Source organism: Mesoplodon mirus, assembly GCF_964341445.2.
Source record: "Mesoplodon mirus genome assembly, chromosome: 16".
Classification (NCBI taxonomy): Eukaryota; Metazoa; Chordata; class Mammalia; order Artiodactyla; family Ziphiidae; genus Mesoplodon; species Mesoplodon mirus.
The window spans coordinates 51,346,523-51,364,255 of NC_138992.1; the positions used below are offsets into that span (position 1 = coordinate 51,346,523).

Sequence of the window (17,733 nt, forward strand, 5' to 3'; positions counted from 1 at the left end):
AATACAAGTGATAAGTAGGCAGTTGGGTATATATGCCTGGAGTTTATGGGAGTGATCAAAGGTACAAAAATAAATTTGGCAGTAACCAGTTAGAGGGGTGGTATTTCAAGTTAATATAGAGGAAGATTTTGCCCTCGTAGTTGAGTATACACACATATTGGTGTTTTAGAAGACATCAGTAATATTACCTTCAAAAGAAAATGTCTCTTACTGTTTCCTCTAGATAAGTTCAACAAAAAGAAAATTGCAAAAAATTATAGACAAAAGTAAACATAGTGTCATAAAAATCTTTGGTTGTTCGGTTGAGTACAATAGTTTATTTTTGTATGGGTGATTACCAGACTTGAATTTAGAATTATTCTTCAAGATCAGCAAAATGATAAATTGAAACACAACGAACAAAGTTCCTAGGATAGACTCCTTTAGCTTGTTTTTAGACTCTAGAGAAACTATGAGCCAGGTTATATCATACAGATAATCAAATATTTTTCTTAAATTATCACTGTAGTTTTTAGTTAGAAAAAAAAAAAAAGCCACCACCTTAAATCATTTCAGACCTGCTCTGTCTAAATAGTTCATTGATTTGGTGATAAATGTTACTGTGTTTTGATTACAGTCAACAAAATGATGTCTGTGCCTTTTGCTGTCACATAAGATATAATCCAAAAAGGAAATTAGGCACACAGAATGACACCATTTGCTTATATCAAAAAATGTGTGCTTCTCTGATTTATGTGATTTTTTAAAATCACCTGTGGGGTAAGTCTATCCAGGGACAAATTAAGACTCTTAAGCTAACTGTCTAGATTAGTGGTTCTTAACAAAGGATAATATTGCCCTGCAGGCGGCATTTTACAATGTCTGGATACATTTTTGATTGCCACGACTTGGAGAGGGTGGTGCTATTGGCATCTAGTGAGCATCCGGTCTGCTAAATGTCCTACAGTGTACATGTTAGCCCCCAACACCACACCAAAGAATTATCTGATCAAACAAATACGAAGCCTTGGAAGCTCTGGTCTAAATAATTATATACCCTCCCTCACCAACACTGTGTTTCCTATGAACTATTAAGAAAATTTTAAAATGTTTGTAACCATGTGACCTCTAACAATAATTCACGTTAATTTATGTAACTCTTTTAATTTCCCCCAGCCTTTGAAAAATTACATAAATATCAAAAAATATAATTTGCATAGAACTTAAATTTATCAATCACTTTTATATACACTATTTCATCAATAAGAAACCTGAGAATCTGACAATGTACATGACATTCTCAAAGCCCTAAAATTTATGATTTTATATAATGTAGTAATCAGAACAGGTGGAGTTCAGGTTCAAGCTTAGGTCTTCCGACTATAAACTAATATGGAGAAGAAGCTAATTTGCCAGCCTAGTAAATATTTTTCAGAAGTCAGGCTTTGGAGGGAGTGGGAGGAACTGGGAGATTGGGATTGACACATACACACTATTGATACTATGTATAAAATAGACAACTAATGAGAACATATTGTATAGCACAGGAAGCTCTACTTAATATACTATGGTGACCTAAATGGAAAGGAAATCCAAAAAAGAGGGGACATATGTATATGTACAGCTGATTCATTTTGCTGTACAGTAGAAACTAACACAACATTTTAAAGCAACTATACTCCAATAAATTTTTTTTTAAAAAGGTACAAAAAATAAAGTTCATGTCTTGGGTGGGAGTTAGCATAGCTATTGTTTGATTTTAAGAAAGAAATAGATAAAAAAGGTTTTATTTATAAATGTTTAATATATTATAGCCACTAATGAAATAGAGAGGCCTAGTAGAATATACAAATTAAGGCAGTTGGGAGAGAATAGATAAGAATTAAAATAAAATTCATTAAGCAAGCATAAGGAAAGGAAGAAAAGAGGAAACAATAAGTTAAATACTTGGAATTAAGATGGAAGAAATATAATCCAATAGATTACTTAATATAATAAATGTAAAAGTATTAAATTTCACTGCAAAAAACAAAGACTTTCATATTGCTTTCAAAAACAAGATCCAGATATATGTTGTTTTAGGAAATATGCAAAAATAAAGTGACAGTGTTATGGGTTAAAATATTCTACCAAAATATTTGTTGAAGTCCTAATCTCCAGTGCCTGTAAATGTGACCTTATTTGGAAATACATCTTTGCAGATATAATCACAATGAGGTCATTAGGGTGAGTCTTAATCCAATATAACTAGTGTTTTCATAAGAGGAGGAAAAGAGACACAGACACAAAGACATGGGAGAAGACCACGTTATGGTGGAAGCAGAGATTGGAGCAGTGCATCAGTAAACCAAGAAATGCCAAAGATTGCCAGCATACCAGAAGCTGAAAGAAAGGCATGGAACAAACTGTCCCCTGGAACTTCCAGAGACAGAGCACAGCTCTGCTGACACCATGATTTCATACATTCAGCCTCCAAATATCTGTTGTTAAACCATTCAGTTTGTGATAATTTATTACACTTGCCCCAGGAAATTAACAACAAAGAAAGGTGGAGAATAAATGGATATATTAGGGAAATGCAAACCAAAAGAGAGCGTTATCAGTAAAGGATCAAGCAAAGTATCAAACAAAGTAAAATTCTAGGCTAAAGATAGTAAATGAGATATTCTATAAATAAAAGTTACGATTCTCCAAGAAGTTATAGAGAGGCAGTGTTGAAAAGGGCACAGACTAAAGAGCCTATACTCTAGACACAGATGATTTAGAATCAAGCTGTACCTGGCTCTGTTATTAAATAGCTCTGTGACTTTAGGGATATTCCTTAACTTTTCTATGCCTCATTTTCTATACCTATAAAATGGGAATGATAATAATACTTCACTTATAGGCAGTTATGAGAAACAAATGAATTAATATATGTAAAATTAATATATTTAAACGAATTTATATGTACTAATGTATAAAAATACATGTTTCAAACAATAGTTATCATAGAACAAACACCAAAAAATGTTAGCTATTATTTTTCTCCTCTTATTATTATAAAACATCATATAAAAACCATCCAAGCAATGTGGGATATAAAGTAAAACCTGAAGAAAAGAAGAACTTTATAAAGTCACTATCTGGTAGAGGATTTTTAAACAATCACTTTCAGAATTTGACATTTCTACAGAGGATTGGATGATACAGCCAACAAGGTAAAACAAACACATAGTATTATACTAAAATCAGAAAATATATCCTATTTTCCACTTACAAAATCTCATTATTATGAAACCAAGAGAAATTCTTAATAAGATCCTTAAAAAAGATTTTATAATTCCCATTCTCTCTCCATGACCCAAGAAAACTAGAAATCAAAAATAAAAAGGCCAAATGAAGCTTAAGCATTTGAATATTAAGATATTTACATCAAAATAACCACTGTAAAATACCACTCTTCTCTGCATAACTGTGTTTTATGGCAATCAAGTGGCTCAGTTGTACAAACCTGCTCTTGCCCAAGAATGGCCACCACCCATTGGTTCGAAACCAGAGTGGTACCATCTCCTTAAGGAAGATTTAGAAATGTATAAGGGTACGCATGGTTGTTACAAAGACTGAGGAGCGCTCTTGGCCTTTCAAGTTTGGAGCCCAGGGATGCTAAATGTTCTGCAAAGCTTGGAATACTCTTACACAATGTAGAACTGCCATGGCCAAAATATCAATAAAGTTCCCATTGGTAAACATTGTTTTGAAAGTGACTACAGGGCAAAGAATCCACAGGTGCTTAAGATATTTCTATTTGAAATAAAGTTAACACTACTAGGGTAAAAAGTCTTCTATAAACCTAGCAGGCAATTCAATGTTCAATTTTTCACAGCAAGAACCAAATTCAAGAAACTTCTTTGCTTTTGACAATACTCAGAGAGCATATAAGATTGTTTAGAGATTGTTGCAGAAACTCATTTTCTTTTATTACTAAGACTCAAAAAGGGAATTCACATTTTTTATTGATAGAATAATTAGATAAATGGATAAGTCAGTACATAGGGAACTGTAAATCTATGTAATTTGTTATTTAGGTTATATTAGCTAAGTCAAATTCTGAATGCAGAAAACTTAGTTACCAGAAACATTAGTGCTTCTGGTAACTACATCTTGCACATTCTCATGTAAAAACAAAGTATTTCAAGGGCGTTCTTTCTTAGTATTTCTGATGGCACTAAGACAAAAGACAAAAGACAAAAGAGTAGATAGTATATAGGGATGAAAATGAAAAAAAACATGGGTTCTAGTGTTGGCCCTACCATTTACTATGTGAACTTCTCTGTGCTTACTCATCAGTGACATTGGAATAACAGTATTTGCCTTATTTGTCTTGAAAGATTGAGATGCAGAGTAACTATAAACTCCCTACACTGGCCTGACAAGCTGCCCTGGAACTCGCCCTCCCTCTACCTTATTTCCTGCCTAATTTCCTCTTTCTCCCTCTGCTGCACTGGTTTCTTTTTCCAATGTAAGATCTCTGCACTGACCATTCCCTCTACCCAGACACTCTACCCTTGACAGCTTCAAGCCCACCCTCTCACTCCCTTACTTCCATGAGGTCTCTGTTGAAATGCCACCTTGTCAGAGAGGCAGTCATACACCATCCCATGAAATACAGTGCTCCCAACTTAATGCTACTTTATTCTTTGACATAGTGATGATCTACTCTGTAACACCACAGAGTTTACTTTGCTTGCTCTTGTCTGTCTCTTCTCTGTAAAATGTAATCTCAAGAAATGCAAGAAATTTTGCGATCTTTTCCTTAGGAATAATATTCTACTAATAAATTAGGGTTTTCTGAATCTGTCCATATAAAAATTTAGCAATCTGTTTAGTTGGGAAGTTTGTATCTCTATTTTTTACTAATTAATGTGAAATTATATATTATTTTTTTAAGACATTACATGTTTTCAGACATATAATTCTCATGATTTAGAATAGTATGGAAAGTTACCCTTTTAACCTGTCTACTATGCCTATCTTAATTATCTCAGTGCTCAAATATTCAAAACATGCATTGAATTTGCATAGTTTCCCTGAAAAGATACTATATGCACTCTATTTTGAAGTGAATTTTTTTCTTAATTAAAAACAACATGTTATATTTCAAGACTTCAATATGTCACAAGCTAGGTGGGCCAAGAGCATATTATTTGCTCTAATAAAACAGTTTTCTACTGCAGTGTAGTGTAGTGGAAAACAGAGACCATTTCTAATCCATTTTACATTTCTCTCATATATTGTACACAGCAGATGCTCCATAATAATTGATTAAGTTGAGTATAGACATTCATGCAATGATAAGTATCCCCACCCTTCTTTAAAGAGAAATAAAATAGATACTTACATTTAGAGCCTGATGAAGAAGATCCACTGACAGTAGATTTTGATCCCCCTTTCATGGAAAAGGCTCCTTTTCCCCTGCGAGTTGTTACAGCCACTCTGGGACGCTTCAGTGGAATTACTGCGCGGGGAGGTGGAGGCACACGCCCATGGTAATCAAATAACCTTCACAAAATACAAACGTGGCTGAGAATTGGTTTATGCCTAAGTGTTCTATCAAATGTGTGAGACGATTAAGAGAATGGCCTTCTAAAAAATGTCAATAAATATTTTTGTTATCATTGTTGTCCTCAAGAAGATTCATTTTTCACTAAAGAAACAGGATGTTAATATAGTCTATGCTTTCTGGGCATCAGAATCTGACCCTTAATATGAACTCATTTTTAAGGTATGAAAGAACAAGGAGCTTTGCAATATGTTGAAATTATGTCGAACTTCATTCCCAAGTATATTTCTTTGCTTGATTTAACAGATTTATCCATTTTAGGAACAGAAATCTTCCTTTAACACATCACATACTTATTAGCACATAAGTGTGAAAGGAGGAATAGACCATGCAGAATCAGGGACAAAGAAAAGAAAATTACTGTATGATCAGAAAACAGCTCAGAAGGAAAAAAAAAATAGGAGTATGTCTAGTTTAAAGAGGGCAGCTATAAGAGACAAATCAATATTCTTCCTTACCTCTCTCTAAAGACTTCCTTAATTAAGGAAAGGCTCAGCTGACTACAGAAAAAAGGAGGCTGAGTTTGAATGAAATGCCTGTAGCATGAGGACAAACCTTTGTTGACTAAAGAACTAGTGGGAAATATTTATCAGGATAAATTTTTACTATTCTGACTATTTGATAGACATGCAAATTGAGACTAGAGATATTTGTAGTTAACTATTAAAAAATTCTCTAACAAAAAAGAATACCAGTAAAATTCTTTGAAGCTTCTGCTAAAAAGTGAAAAATGATATTCACTACAATGAAGGCATTTCCATTAAACAATGAAAGGAATCAAAAGTATAAGAGTATTTACTCACTTATATAAATATATAATTAATAAATTCAAAGTTTCATATTATTTATACTGCATGCACATAACAAATTTTTGTGTGACTTAGCATATTTGAGCAGCATAAAAGGGTCAGAGAAAAAAATATAATATATATATATATTCTATTTGCCAGTGAACCAGAGGTATTATTACTTTGTCCACTATAAAGAAAATAGTGTTATTGACTTAGAATGATGATTATTATGTAGTTTACTGTGACACCATTATATGGATTACATTCTCATAACTTCTATAAAACCTTCTATAATAGGTTATTTCATAAAATTACATCTCATTTACACATACAGATGGAAATATGATCATCTCTTTTTGGAAAATAGTATATGAAATACAATAACAAGATAGGCTGGTTTCCAAATATTCATTCATAAACATTGAAAACTATAACACTATGGAGAAGAAAAGTTGTATATAAAACACCTTTAAAGCAGAACTTAGTACTAGGAATGTCTTCTACATTAGAGAGCTAAACTGTCCAAAAATGATTTGGAAACATGCTAGGGAAATACTAAGAGATGTCTGGAAAAGAAAATAAATGAAACAAGACAGAGTTCAAGAGAGGTGTCATCCTCTGTGCATAAGAAAAGTCCATTAGAGTCAAAGAACTGCCAGCAAAGATCAGGTCATGGATGTCAAAACATTATAGTTTACTTCAAAAGATATAGACAGGATGAGGCTGAAAAGGGCTGTGAATCTCATTCATACCACTAAGGGCTGGGAAATCAAAAGGGTCAACTAAGCCTGCCCCTCATTTCAATCACAAAACAAAGTCTACATTACTTATTTATAAGTTGAAATCACAGAGCAACTTAAGTCAGTGAACCAAGATACTAAGGCAATTTTCATGAGCTACAACACCCAAAGCTATTGAGCGAAAAGAAATATGACAATTGACTGATCTCTCCCAGGGTAGAAGTTCCTGCTTGAGATGAATGGGAAGCTCTTTTGGAGGAACGATTTCCCCAGGGCTTGAAAATGCAATTTAGCAGTTTCATTAAATAAACTAATCTATACACTGGGTTAAGAAAATTTCTAAAGCACAACTAAAATATATAATGATGTAAAAATGCTATACTGGAAATGCATGCCAAGTAAAGTCACCATATTCACTGCTACTTCAATTACAATGCAATTCAATAATATTTGAACTGCAATGTTTATCAATATTTCTATTGCTTCCCCCCAAACAGGGATTACAAAGCTTCCAGTGTTGGCCAGGCCTGCTCTCCTGTAGAGAAAAGAGAGCTACATTTGTTCACTGTACTTGTGACATACTTTTAGTATAAGATGTACATTTTAGTAAAATGCTCAGTGTGTGTTGTGCTCTTTGTTGTAAATTCCTATAGGAAGTAACCCTTGTTCTCTGAATATTTTGATGTGTTGCTTCAAAGAAACATGACTCCTTTCCCACCATGGAATCAGGTTTTACCAATTCATTCTGTCACTGTGTTGTGAAGACATGCAGCATCAGAACTAAATTTTTAAAAAGTGATATTGTAATATACAAACAAAGTTAAATGGGCATTTCATGTGAGAACATAATTTTAAATTTTAATGGAGTTGGGGTGTTTGTTAATTTTCACTGGGCAAAGTTGAGTTTACCAGAGATAAAAAGAAGAAAGACTGGGTATTGTCCTAAATCACAAAAACATAACAAGATAAGGATGGTAAGGGGTGAGTTTTCTGGGATTGAAAGATGAGATGTAGGGTCTCTTCTAAATGCAGAAGGAAGTAGGTGAAAGGCAGCCTGTGAAGGAGACACGAGCATTGGCTTTCTCATCAGAATCCTGTCTATAGCAAATCAAAGAAAATAGTCCAACAAAAATTGCTATACAATAGAATTAAATGGAATCCAAGTCTCCAACGTCAGTTAAAAGCTTAAAATTTCTTCCTTCCTCTTGGTTTTTTGTTCTTCCACTCCCAGATTATATTCCCTTTCCTTTTCTGTAATGGCCCTTCATTTTCCCTAATATTGTTAGAATACTGTTTTTCCCATAATGTTTACAGGTCAAATAGATAATGATTTATAACGAGGTCAAACACATAATTCTCCCTTCCCTAAGGTCTATTTTAAAATAAAAACTTTAAAAGACCTACTTTCAATCAGTAAATAACATAAATGTAGTCAGATTTTAATAAAAGCAACCAATTGAGGAAGTTTGAGGGTCTACTTTGTTGAATAAACATTTCTACTTTTCATGACCCCATTTCTTGTTTGGAATTTTGTTTTCTTTAATAATATCATTATTTCATGTATAATTTCATTATCAAGCAAAAGCTAAAAACTGGTAAACAATTTTAATATTGATTTACTTGATAAAAATAGACATACCTTGTCTCTAGAAAGAATAAGGATATTAGTTATTTTAATAAGTTACTTTCTGGACAAAGGCAATTTAATGTTATACTGACATATAAAATGAATATAATTTTGAATTCTTGTTTTTATTAAAGTTATTATTATTAAACTTCAACAATAATAAAGCAATGTTTACATGTATTTTCAGAAAAAAATACATGGAAAATAAAACAACTTCCAATCTCTCACCCTAAAACAACTACTGTTATTCTCTAAATTTGTTTTCCACAAGCATCCATATTTTTCACATAACTGAAAACATAATATATGTACAGTCATGTATCCTGGCTAATTCTCTTTGGTTTATTAAAAAAACGTTTCTCAAGTTTGCTAAATGGTCTTCCTAATGTTTATTTTAATTGCTGTGGTGTATTTTCTTAAGTAGATACACCACAGTATAATAAATTATTACTTGATCGATGGACTTTTGACTTGATGCCTATTTTTCACTGTCAACCAATGTGATTTTAAAATTCGCCGAAAAAAATTGAAAATGTAATATTTGAATGTTACACTGAACACTAAAATTTCATTTAGATAAATAGTAATTTAGCAGTAATTACCTGTTTTCTTCTAAATTTCCCTCATAAAAAAGAGTTTTTCATTTTCCTTATTTATGAACACAAACTTATAGTCCCTATGTGGTTAAATGCTAACCAAACAATGTAGTCTGGACTTAGGGTTAAATAACTGGCCTTCCCAGAGAAAAAATCTGACAACAAGTTCAGGGCCATGTTCTCACTGGGGTCTTTTAACAGATAAATGAAGATCATTAACTCTAGGACCAGGGAAGATTTCCAGCTCTGTCTTGTTTCAAACTTGCACCTTTCTGTCTTCAGCATGTTTAACTTCTGATAAACATAGTCTATAAAACCAAATTAAGGTGTCTATTCATTTTTAAGAAAGGATATATTTGAAATCCACATGAATGATTCTAACCTATTAGTATATTTGTTTTCTATACTGTTTGAACTACTCAAAATTCTATTTATAATTTCTACCTTGACTTCAAATAAGCTTTTGGTTACAACTGAACCTGAAAATACTTTTTAAAGGCACACTTCACTTGAGACCAGTCAATGAGTAATTCTCATTTCTGTTTTTTCTCACTAAACTTTTCCAAGATTTTCAGTGAAGCCACCCCTGCTAACAACCCACCCCACATTGGGCTCCATCCCCAATCTTGTCCAAATGCTTCTTGAACATGCTTTTAAAGGGCTTACTGAAATTGTCAATGATCTTTTTTTGGCAATATTTTGATCTTAATCTTTATATTTTGTACAATTTTGCTATCTTTTATATCTTGTATACAGCTTCAGGTAATTAAAAAGTGAATGCAATTAAATAGCAATGGTGAGGTTATAAATCAATAAAATGATTCTCCTATTTAATTCTTACAATTCTGTAATGTGTGTGTTGTTAAGACATTTTGCCCATAGGAAACCTGTGAAAAAAGGATGAGATGACTCCCCCAAGTTTAACCAGTCAATACATGCACACTGAGGCCTGAAACTTGCTTCTAACTCCAAATCACACCCTTTGTCAACTGGGCCATGCTGTGGTTTCCAAATGTTTTAAGTGGAATCCCATTCTACCAGATGGTAATTTAAATTTGCACAATGAAACAGACGTTGCTTCTTGTTAATACGTTTTTCCAGTATTCATGAATATATACTGTGCTCTATAATCAATGATCTGAGACAAGTGCAACTTGACAGGGATCTTTTCATGAACTTCAACTCTGGTATCTTCTCTTATGTTAATTTACACAAGGTCAAAATGGATCCAGATCTGAACAATACAGAGTTTGAATCACTGATATATATATATATATATATATATATATATATATATATATATATATATATATATATATATATATATATATATATATATATGTTTTTTATATGGCAAAGCAGCTCTGGCATTTCTTTTTCTCTGTCAATACACGTTTATTCATTACTGGAGGTTATAAATGGCTCAGTGCCTTTTCTGTTACTATTGAAAAAAGGTTGGATTAAAACTGCTAATATCTCAGAAATTGAAAACATTCCTTGGGGTGTTCAATATAATTTTAGGTATACTTCTCTTTTCACTTTACTTGGAAGAGTATATATAGTTATGTTTCATTTTAATAACATGTGATGTTCTTCATGTAGAGTCACACTTGACATTTTAAAAGACAATGCCACTGAATGCTGTAAATTATTGGGCAATTCTTTGTGTAATATAAAAAATGAAAGTGTAGAATAACCACTCAATTCTATTATTTAGTGATACTCTTCATGATCCCTGAAACAATGGATAGACACTAAATTAGTTTTTGGAAAATTTACTGCTGGATAAATGTACCAAAACAATCACATTAAGATGGAACTTTGTGTAGAGAAGTTTACTAAGCTGAAACAGTTTAAGGGTTGAAAATCCCCAATTACATTAGAATTCCCAAACCTGGCAGAAATAGGCTAACAATAGGATGTAAGTCAATGTCAGTTATTAAGGTATTATCTTTCAGCTTATGTGAGACATTTAGTCACATCTGGGATTGGGAGTCTGCAAACCACATTTCTGTGGGGGCCAGCTGGCTCCTTGCTAGGATCAGCCAATTAAGGACCTGAGAAGGAGACTGGAAGAGGAAGAGAGGACTTGACCCTTCCTGTTTTGCTTCCTGTTTTTGTTTTGGGTCCCTGTTCTTGTCAGCGTTACTCTAGCCTTGTTTGTTAACCCTGGCAGCAAAAATTCATTCCAGTAGTAGCAGAAGAATCCAGTTTGAGTAATTTTGCAACATTTGAAGAACAGTCTTCACACTTCCTCAGAGAGCCTGGCACCAGTTGGTATTGACCCCTTAGAGGTCTCGGTTCCAGCCCCACGGGTTCCCCCTCTGGGCTCAGATACAGCAGCAGCAGTTAAGCAGAACCTCCTACTCACATTGTGATTTGTCCAAATCCCCTTTTCTACAGTGATATTTGATAATCCCATCTTTTCCTGTTTCTCTAACCTTAGAGGTGGTAGCTGCTTCCTGTAGTTTGCTAACTCCATCATACCATTGTGGGTTTTATTGTTGTTGTTTATCTGTTTTTGCCTTTTCAGTTCCTTAATACATAGTTAGAAAGGTTTTACAAACAATTCTTCTAGTTCAACATAACTATATGATTTCCGTTTTCCTGACAGAAAACCAAGCAGCATGGAGTTAATGGAAATAACTGAATGGTCTCTCTCTGCAGATAAGAGTGTTCAGTTGAAACTAGAATGTTCTGGGGGGTAGGAGAAGGGAAAACAATGCAAACAGAATGATCCAGAGGTGTCACAATGGACCATTATGGAAGGACAACTGAGCAACCAGTGTATTGCTCAGTCGTAGGGACACTGCTACATGAATAACAGTATAAGAAACATATTCTCCAGCACTGTTAATGGTTACCGTTAATGGTTACTAGTAGCTAACATGGATTAAGCACAAAAAACATACCAGGCATAATGAAGGTCATAAAAATATGCTACTTCATTTAATCCTCAGAATAATCTTATGAGGTAAGTGTTAATTTCATGCTCACTTCATAGATGAGACAATAGTTTTTGTGGTATTAAATAAGTTGCCCAAGTTTGCACCACTAGTAAAAAGATAGAAAAAAATTAACCATAACTACAAGCAGAGAGTAACTAAGGAGGAATTAGTGTGGATAAAACTGTTAGCACTGACTTGGTAAGCTATTTCTCTTCTCCACCCTCTCCACTCTGTTTTCCTTTCCTGGGGAGCTATGTTCACAGGGAACTCCTGACTACCTCTACTAGTGGCAGATGCTTCTGTCTTTCTTGGCCAAGTGAAAAAATGAAAAATAAACTAATGAGGGCACAGATTGCTCAGAGAGTCTGTTAGCAATACACCCATACTGATCTTTGCACACTTATAAACAAAACAGATTTTATATAAGACAAATAAATGATTTTGGAAATTGTTCAGAGTTAGCTTTTTTGTGTAGTGGAGTGCCTTCTGAAAGCTTCAGGCTCTGTAATTATTTGCTGATTAAGGCTCTTGCTCTTTTGCATGTAAAATCTGCCTATCTATCTATCTATCTATCTATCTATCTATCATCTGTCTAACCTATCTAATGATTTTTATTGATAAAATGCAAACGCAAATATTGGTTTCATTTAAAAAATGAGACAACTAAAAACCTGCCTAGTTGCCCAAAGTTACAGGTTAATTACCAGAACTTGGGTCTCCTACCATCTACTCCATTTTATGTAGAAATTCTTTCAATGTGGAAGGAAATCACATGATAGAAAATACTTCAGAGATTACCATGCAAAAACATTTTCATATTAACAGATTAAAGGACAATGTATATTAATTGAAAACTTTATTCATAGCAATCAAGACAGTGTTCTGCATCCTGAAACACAAAAGCATATCAGAAAATGTTTTTATATTTGTCAAAAACTAAAATTTGTCAAAAACTAAAATTTACATTTGTCAAAACCTAAAATTTTTAAATAAAGAATATCTAAATGTTATCTTTCTTTCATAGTAACTGGGATTATTTTAATGCTGCCAGATCTTCACATGGTTAGGACAAGTTATTATAAGCTATTTAATATTTAAAATAAAATATATTTGATAGAAATTATAAAAATTATTTGAGAGAACCATCCTTAAAAATTCATGTTTGTCATAAAGGGTTACCTAGAGAAACCATTTGCTTAACTCAGTAGTTTGAACACAGTGGTGATAAAGGTATGGTTGTGGATCTAATTTCCATGCAGATAAGGCTATTTCCTGTTATGTAAAACCATAGACTGATATTGCTCCTCTTCTGTTTTGCGTATCCACACAGTTGGCTGTTGAGTATAAATGAAGACCTGGTTTATGATTGTAGTTCTGCCACTAATTAACTATGTGACCTTGGAGAAAACAAAATGTCTCTAAATCTAAGGAGATGAATTAATCACAAAAATTGAGTAGCCACTATGTGTGAGACTTGATGATAGTGCCTGAGGATACAATAAGCAAAACTGAGCATCTTCCCTGCCCTTTTGGAGGAAGGAAGGACATAAAACAACTACTGTTGTTGCAGAGAGAAATTTAGCAATAAAAACCAGGAACAGTGCTGTGAAGGAATAGTAACGGGTGCTGAGAGGGGAACAGGGGAACCTCATTTAGTGTGAGAGAGGTGTTCATGCTAAGATCTGAAGGATGAAGTCAAGTTAACTAGATGGTGGAGTGAGGTGTGAGAAGGAGCAATCAGAAGAAGGTCCCCAGGCAGGAAGGAACACCGTGTTCTTGTGGAACTGAAAAAGGACCCTCGTGGCTGGAGCAGAGAGAACAAGACCCTTACAAGGGGTTATGAAATTTCTTCACTATTTAAAATGTCTATTCTGTTCTTCTAAGTTTGCATTTTTATGCCTTGGGATTTTTGTTTGTTTGAATGAATTTATTTACAATTAAAGGCTTAAACAATATTTACCTCATTTTTTTTGTGTGTGTGTGGTCCAATGATCTATCTACACACAGTCAGTCCTTGTTTTGCATATCTCTAATATCTCAATTTCCAATGCTTATTTAAATAACACCAGTCCCCCAACAGCACAAAACAAATTTCAGTTACCACATATATTAACTGTGAGTAATTTCATAAAGTCCAAACTTTGCTGCTAGTTTTTCAGTCCACAAATCACTAAGTAAATGACAGATGCACATGATGATCAGTGGCCAATCACATCACCTCTTTCTAAGTCTGTCAGTGATTTGTCCCTGTGCATCTGTTAGTTCACACATGGATAGCAAATGTGTAGTTGTATTGTTTCCTTGACTGCTGGTGATAAATCCATGTGGCATTTTATAAAAATGGATAATCAAAAGAAGGAATTGGTGCAGCAAATAATTGAAAAGTAACACTGGAAATAAAATTAAAATTAAATGTAAATGGAATTAGAGGAGAAATAGCTGACTATAGGGATGTGGACACTCTTCTATTCAAGAGACTCTAGAGATGGAGGCAGAGGAACTTAGTAAAATAAAACATTTTTTTTACTCTAAATATATATATATATATAACATCCCATATGTTTATATGAATTTTAAGTAGTATGCTCTCCAGAAAGCCCTAAGGATTGCTTTGCACAGCCTAAAAATGGCCCTGAATGCCAAACTTCAAAATCCACAAAGCTATTTGATATACAGTTTACCTGAAAAAAAAATCCCACAAGGTACCATAAATTGATTTCCTTAAACACAGAGCCCACAGATGAAGCAAAATAGTGGTTTAAGCCAGAGATAAATGCATTCCTTTACATAAAATAACATCTAAAAGGAAAATATCAGAAATTAAAGATGTTATAATAAAATTGTAAGTTGAAATTAAAACATATTGACATGAAAGAGGAAAGTGGTTGTGATGTGCAGGAAAGGGATGAAGATGTCCCGGAAAGGGATGAAGATGTCCCAGAGGAAGTGACACTTGGCAAAAGAATCACACACTGAGGTAAGTCTCAGAGGTAGTTTCCAACATTAATAAAATGTCAAAGCTGATCCAGTCTTGGGAGTATGACAATTCACCAAGGGATAGAAACAGTACTTTCTCCCTATTATAATAAAAGAAGAAGGCAAGTGCTGTTCAAATTACTTTCGATAAGTCTTTTTTTACAAAGAAATGAAGCATACTAATTCTCAGTATTTTTACATTACAGTGTTAAAATTTTAAATTAGTGTACTAAATAGCTATTAGTTTCACTGTATTTTCCTATACGTATGAATAGGGAATTTACATATATGTATACATATGTAAATATGTATATTTATAACATAAGAGTTTTTAATGTTTTGACAAAAAATTGTTAAAGGTCATGGAAAAGTCCTATTTCCCCCCATTGATTATTAACATCACTCTGCATGGTTTTCTTTTTTGGTCACACACTGCTATGCAAAGCAAGAATTGTCCTTAATTTTTACTGAATCTATGTGTTGTATGAAAGCAGATGTATTTTAGAAGGTTGTACTCATTTTCTGAATTTATAAATCTCTCAGTCTTGAAGAATTCCAAGTCAACTACACATCTGGAAAATAATATGGGTTAATTAAATCTTTAGAATATCATCCAAACATTAGAAACCAAATTTTAGGCTTAAGCACCTCTGAATTCTGGAAGTCCAAGATCTACTATATTTCAGTGAGTACAATCAAAATAGAAAAATCTGGCTATCTTATATTTTATTGGGACTTTTTTTTACTATAAAATATTATTTAAATGTATTAATCAATAATACCTGTGAATGAAATGTACAGAACAGTTAAAATATAATTTAAATCAAAGGGAAATAAGAATGAGAAATTTACATACCTACTGTAGAAATCATCTCTGTAGTAATCATAGTCAAAGACATAACCACTAAGGAGGGAAACAAAAAATTAGTCGTTGACAACAGCAATTTTGGTATTAATTTATAATGTAATAACAATACATTTGTTACTTTTAAATATTTATTTTTCAATGTAATTATGTATCCAAAGGTTTTTACAAGATAATGTCTAATTGGATATAATGTCATATCAAACTCATTATATGTTTGACAATCAAAAGACTGATAATGGATTGAGTGATTTGGAATGGAAGATGAGAGCAGAAAGCAAAATTATTTTTTAATACTTGTACTACTTGTAGGAACATTTTTTTCCCCAGACAAGATATAATATAGCTATCCTTTATTCCTAAGGTATGTATACTGAGGCTAAATGAACATTAAACAAATGGTGTAGAAATAATATAAATGAAAAGGTTTAATGACCCATTCATTGTTAGAAAAGTAAATAGAAATGTAGTTTCCTCAGAAATTCAGCAGTTCCTTTTTATTCTAAAAATGTGTGATTCAATACTTTATATAGAGAAATATTAAAAATAAAACAAACAAAACACTTTGAGCCTTACCAACAATAACAATAATTTAGGACATTTAAATAGGAATTAATAAGTACATTTTAGTGATAAGACTATTACCAAGCTCCTTAAAGGAATGTAAAATAAAAATTTCCCCCATCCACTTGTACAATTGTTGTTTACGAAGCATTTTATATGAATTATTTCCTTTTAATTTTAAGTCCTCACAACAACTTTGTTGGATACTATAACTGGAAAAAAAAACTAATGTGAAAGGGACCTAAGGGGCTAGCTCAAATTTTTATCACTAGTAAGTGACAGAGCTGAAGCTTCAGAGAAAGACTTCTGAATCCACGTCTGGAGCTATTTTTTATGACACTATGCAATCCTCCCCAGCTTGGAAGAAATTTAATCTCGTGATGAATGGAGTATCTCTACTGCAGGGGAGTAATCATTTTAAACATTTATTCATTTATTTTATTGTTGTAAAAAAATATATATATAACATAAAATTTACCTTTCTAAGGTTTCTGTAGTCAATTTTTAATGCCAAAATTCAGTGGAATTAAGTACATTCACAATGTTGTGCAAACATCACCATTAACCATTTCCAAAATTTTTTATCATCCCAAACTGAAACTCTGTACCCATTAAACAATACTTTTCCATTCCCTCCTTCCCCTGCCCACGCCCACCAAGCCCCAGTGACTGCTATTCTACTTCCTGCTGCTATGAATTTCCCTATTCTAGGTACCTCATATACGTGGAATCATACAATATTTGTCCTTTTTTGTTTGGCCTATCTTACTTAGCATAATTTTTTCAAGGTTTATCTATGTTGTAACATATCATAATTCCATTTTTTTATGACTAAATAATAATTCATTGTATATATATACTACTTTTTGTTTACCTATTCATCCATTAATAGACATCTGGGTTGTTTCCACCTCTTGGCTGTTGTGAATAGTGCTACTGTGAACATTGGTGTGCAAGCATTTGTTAGAGCTCCTGCTTTCATCTCCTTTGAGTATATGCCTAAAAAGAGTATTGTTGGGTCATATGGTAATACTGTGCTTAACCA

General features: G+C 33.0%; 1 protein-coding gene across 1 annotated transcript in view; it reads right to left on the reverse strand.

The window, feature by feature from the left end:
- RALYL (RALY RNA binding protein like) overlaps nt 1-17,733 on the reverse strand; it is a gene marked incomplete at its 5' end in the record, with an annotated part of 468,135 nt that overhangs the window by 69,480 nt on the left and 380,922 nt on the right. The window contains 2 exons of the mRNA XM_082601851.1: nt 5,360-5,520; nt 16,116-16,163. Of these exons, the coding sequence (XP_082457977.1) occupies nt 5,360-5,520; nt 16,116-16,163 (209 nt within the window). The remainder of the gene's footprint in view (nt 1-5,359; nt 5,521-16,115; nt 16,164-17,733) is intronic.